The 3,913-nt window shown below is 35.5% G+C and overlaps 1 protein-coding gene and 1 pseudogene across 1 annotated transcript; both read left to right on the top strand.

Annotated features, from left to right (window-relative positions):
- The first annotated feature begins 822 nt into the window (after positions 1-822).
- Positions 823-1,733, top strand: LOC149176283 (ethylene-responsive transcription factor ERF062-like). The gene has a single exon (XM_089423076.1). The coding sequence runs from the start codon at positions 941-943 to the stop codon at positions 1,598-1,600; it is 660 nt and encodes a 219-aa protein (XP_089279202.1). The 5' UTR covers positions 823-940; the 3' UTR covers positions 1,601-1,733.
- A 1,064-nt stretch (positions 1,734-2,797) lies between these two features.
- Positions 2,798-3,683, top strand: LOC149176282 (ATP-dependent zinc metalloprotease FTSH 2, chloroplastic pseudogene; annotated as a pseudogene).
- The last annotated feature ends 230 nt before the right edge of the window (positions 3,684-3,913 follow it).

Here is a 3,913-nt window from a genome sequence, read left to right as displayed (position 1 = left end):
ATCCATTAATGTCTAGGAAAATATATCAACCTCATTTAATTATGTGGTTGTGTATGTGATTCATATATGCGTTCAAACTCATTTAATTATGTGGTTGTGCATGTGACTGATATATGATTACAAAACATATGTCAACTATATTTATTAATATAATTGTACTAGTTCAAAATCCACTATTTTTTAGTTTCCGATTTTTATTTAAGGATATTCAAGTTTACCATTTGATAGATAATTTCAAAATGAGTTGCTGTTTAGATTAACTTGAAAATAATTGGATTGTATATTGGAAGATACTTAGAATATTTACTAGATATGAGTTATTTTATTGATACTTATCCAATTTGCAAAATATTTTACAACCTTCAATCAACATATAAATAATTTTTCAATTACGACTTGGTAATACTCCATGAAAATGAATGATTTCATTAGGCACTGCTTGCACTGCTACATGCCGATCAAAAGCGGATGCTTGATGAGCTATGAGATAAGATGAAGTGTGAACTGAAAATCGCCATATGTCTGCGTTGAATACAGTTTGTTTCTAGAATCACGTGGGGACTAAAAATATTCGTATATCACCTCAATTTTACATTGACGTCATAAGTTTATGAACAAGTTCGTTCTTTTTTTATGACTCGTGGAGAGCGTGTACAAGGGGAAAAGTCTCCGCAACCCTTCACATTTTCGCTCACGTTTTAAATATCGCTGGCACACTCCCCGGCTCACATTTCTTCCAAAAATCACCATCAATACGCGCTTCCACCATACATATAAATATTCGCCTCCACATTTTAAGTCCACAACACTTTGCATCTTCAGTTGGTTTGAGATTCGAGTTCAGCCATTACCAATCTCTACATTGTGATTCACTGTTTTCAGTGCAACATATCTGCTACATTGTGATTCATTGTTTTCACTGCAACCCCACAGCGTTGGTATGGCGTCGTTAGTTATGGATAAAGCCTCCCGAGAGCACCTTTCAACGTCTCTATCAGACGAAGATGGCGGACAAAGTTGCCGCCGCCAATTTAAGGGAATCCGAATGCGAAAGTGGGGCAGTTGGGTGTGTGAAATCCGGATGCCCAAGACCAGAGAGAAGATATGGCTGGGGTCATACAAAACTGCCGAGCAGGCCGCCCGTGCTTACGACGCCGGAATGTATTGCGTGAGAGGCCCCAACGCCAAATTCAACTTCCCCAATTCCGTGCCCGCCATTCCGTCCGCGTCTTCACTTTCCCGTCAGCAAATTCAGGTTGCTGCGGCCAAATATGCGTTGGACGAAATCCCTTCAATTTTGCCCTCTCTGCAGAATATCACAAATAGTAAGACCAAGGTGAGTGAGAAGCCGGCATCGCCATCGCAGAGGTCTTCGGTTTCAGAAATGGAGTGGGCATGTGACCATGGGCAGATCTCCAAGGCACAGGAGTTGGGGTTGTGGGAGACTCCGTTTGACGATAATGGCGGCCTGAATTTGGATAAAATCCCGTCAATTGAAGAGGCGTTAGTGTGGGAGTTCATTCCAAGTTGGGAGGAGGAGCAACAAGAAGAATACGTCTTCTTTGACACAACAGATTTGTGGAATTTTGGAGACATTTGAAAATCAGTTACAGTGAAAAAAGGAAATGAAGACAGCGTGATATTTTCTTTTTGGTTTGTCGCGTTGTCTAGCAGGCAACGGGCTTTGACCCATGGTCAGAGTAATTTTGTCCGTTTAAATGATATATTTGTATATGCACACATTAAACATTTTATGAAGGAGGTTTCCCCTGTTTTCAGTATGTGTACACGTCTACATGTATGAAATTTTTTTAATTATAAGTTTAAGATTATGTATTTTTTTTTAATTATAAGTTTAAGATTATGTAATTTATATTAGCATGGATTTATTTTAATTATGGATTTAATATCAGCTTAGAGGGATTTAATTTTTTTTAGATGTAAAATTTTTTATGAATCTATATTATTTAAATGTTTTCTATATATTTTGGATAGTTATTTATTTTTTTTTATTTTTAGATTTTTTTTAAATTTTATTTTGGCTTATATGTATAAAATTTCAACGTTGATGATAAATATTTTGTATAGTTAATTAATATTTTATTTTTTATGAGCAAAATTTCAATTTTAATGATGGATAGACAGTGTTACACATCATACTGAACTATGAAATAAGCTTAGTCAGCTCAATAAACCTCTAAGCTTAAGCATTTAAATATACTAAAAAATTATTAATATATTTTAAATAATTAAAATTTACAATCTCATTCCACATTAACCTAAATCATATTATTAAATATAAAAATATATATTAATAATTAAACGATACTAATAAATTAAATTATATTATTAAATATAAAGAAATATATTAATAATTAAAATATACTAATAAATTTTTATAGGGCCGATGTTCCATTTTGAATTTATTCACAACACATATTCGTGTACCTTTTTTGTTACGCCGGTGACATCTTTCCATCATCTTTACGCCCGTGCATCTGTGCAACCATAATTCTCTTACTTTTACGCTTGACGAAAGGGTGGCTACATTTTCCGGGTGGATATACGGGCAATTTTATACTGAAGCGCCACCAACACTCTATACTATTACTCTTGGTGGAAGGGTGGGTCCATTTGGTGGGTGGATGTAGTGGTAATTTTATACTATGCATACCTAACGCTTTGTGAATTAAGCCTCTGACATCAGCTGGATAACAAAGGTGAGTATTTGTTCACATTCCTTCTGATTTTCGACATCTTCATCTTAACAAAGAATAGGCCAGAAATCCAATTTTGCATGTTAAGGTATGTTAAGATGCCTTACATATCAGCGAGATAATGGATGTTTTTTCTTTGTTTTTGTTGGTGGCGAAGAGAGCATTTTATCACTAGAAGTGTATTGATCTTCAATATGTACGTTGGTTTGTAGTGTCTAAATGAGATTAGTTTTGGTATTTTTCTATTTTGTTTGTCATGTTATTTGGTTAAATTTAGCAAGAAGAATATAGACTTTGCAACACACAATGCTGAAGAGGACTCAAGATTAGTACTATTAAACTAAATCAGAAATTTAATGTTTCTTCCCATCCTTGTTGAAGGGCTTTTTTTTCTTATCTAGGAGAACTATGGGAGGAAGTGGAGGACCTAGAGGTCCTCGATTTCCTTTTTGCTTTAGTCAATCTAAGGAAAAATTCTAGATGCAACCAAATACTGGAGTGAAATTTGATGAGGTGGTAAGTTTTGATGAAGCAAAGTAGGATTTCATGGAATTGGTTGAGTTCTTGAAGAAGCCAGAGAGGTTTACTATGGTTGGAGCTCGTATTCCTAAACGACTTCTCCTTTTGGGTCCACCAGGGACTGGGAAGACTTTGCTAGCCAAGGCCATTGCAGGGGAAGCTGGTGTACCCTTCTTCTCTATCTCAGGGTATGAGTTTGTTGAGATGTTTGTTGGTATTGGAGCATTTAGAGTGTGTGACCTATTCAAAAAGGCGAAGGAACATGCCCCCTGAATTGTTATCGTGGATGAAATTGATGCAGTTGGTAGGAAGAGAGGAACTGGAATAGCTGGAGTCATTGCAATGAGAACCCCTAGCTTCAATGGAGCATATCTTGCAAATTTATTGAATGAAGTTGCTATTTTGGCTAAGCGCATGAGAAGGAAACAATTTCTGCCAAGCAAATAAATGACTCTATAGAGATGATTGTCGCTAGAATGGAGGGAACGATAATGATAGATTGGAAAAATAAAAGTCTTTTTGAATATCACGAAGTTGGTCATGCTATTTGCAGGTAAGAAGAAAATCAACATTTCTTAATTTATAGTTTGTACCTAGGATATCTACAACCGATTTTTTTTGTCATGGCCAATTTCTATTGAAGTATTGCAATATTCTATTTCTCATGTTCCTTGGTT

The sequence above is a fragment of the Pinus tabuliformis genome, chromosome 4_1 (genome assembly GCF_031772625.1).
Source record: "Pinus tabuliformis cultivar Carrire ecotype Pingquan chromosome 4_1, CPIR1, whole genome shotgun sequence".
Classification (NCBI taxonomy): Eukaryota; Viridiplantae; Streptophyta; class Pinopsida; order Pinales; family Pinaceae; genus Pinus; species Pinus tabuliformis.
Note: the sequence above shows the minus strand (reverse complement) of the source record. Positions and strands in the feature narration are given on the sequence as shown.

Excerpts from the sequence above, each read along its gene's own strand:
- LOC149176283 (XM_089423076.1), top strand. The coding sequence starts at position 941 with ATGGCGTCGTTAGTTATGGATAAAGCCTCCCGAGAGCACCTTTCAACG.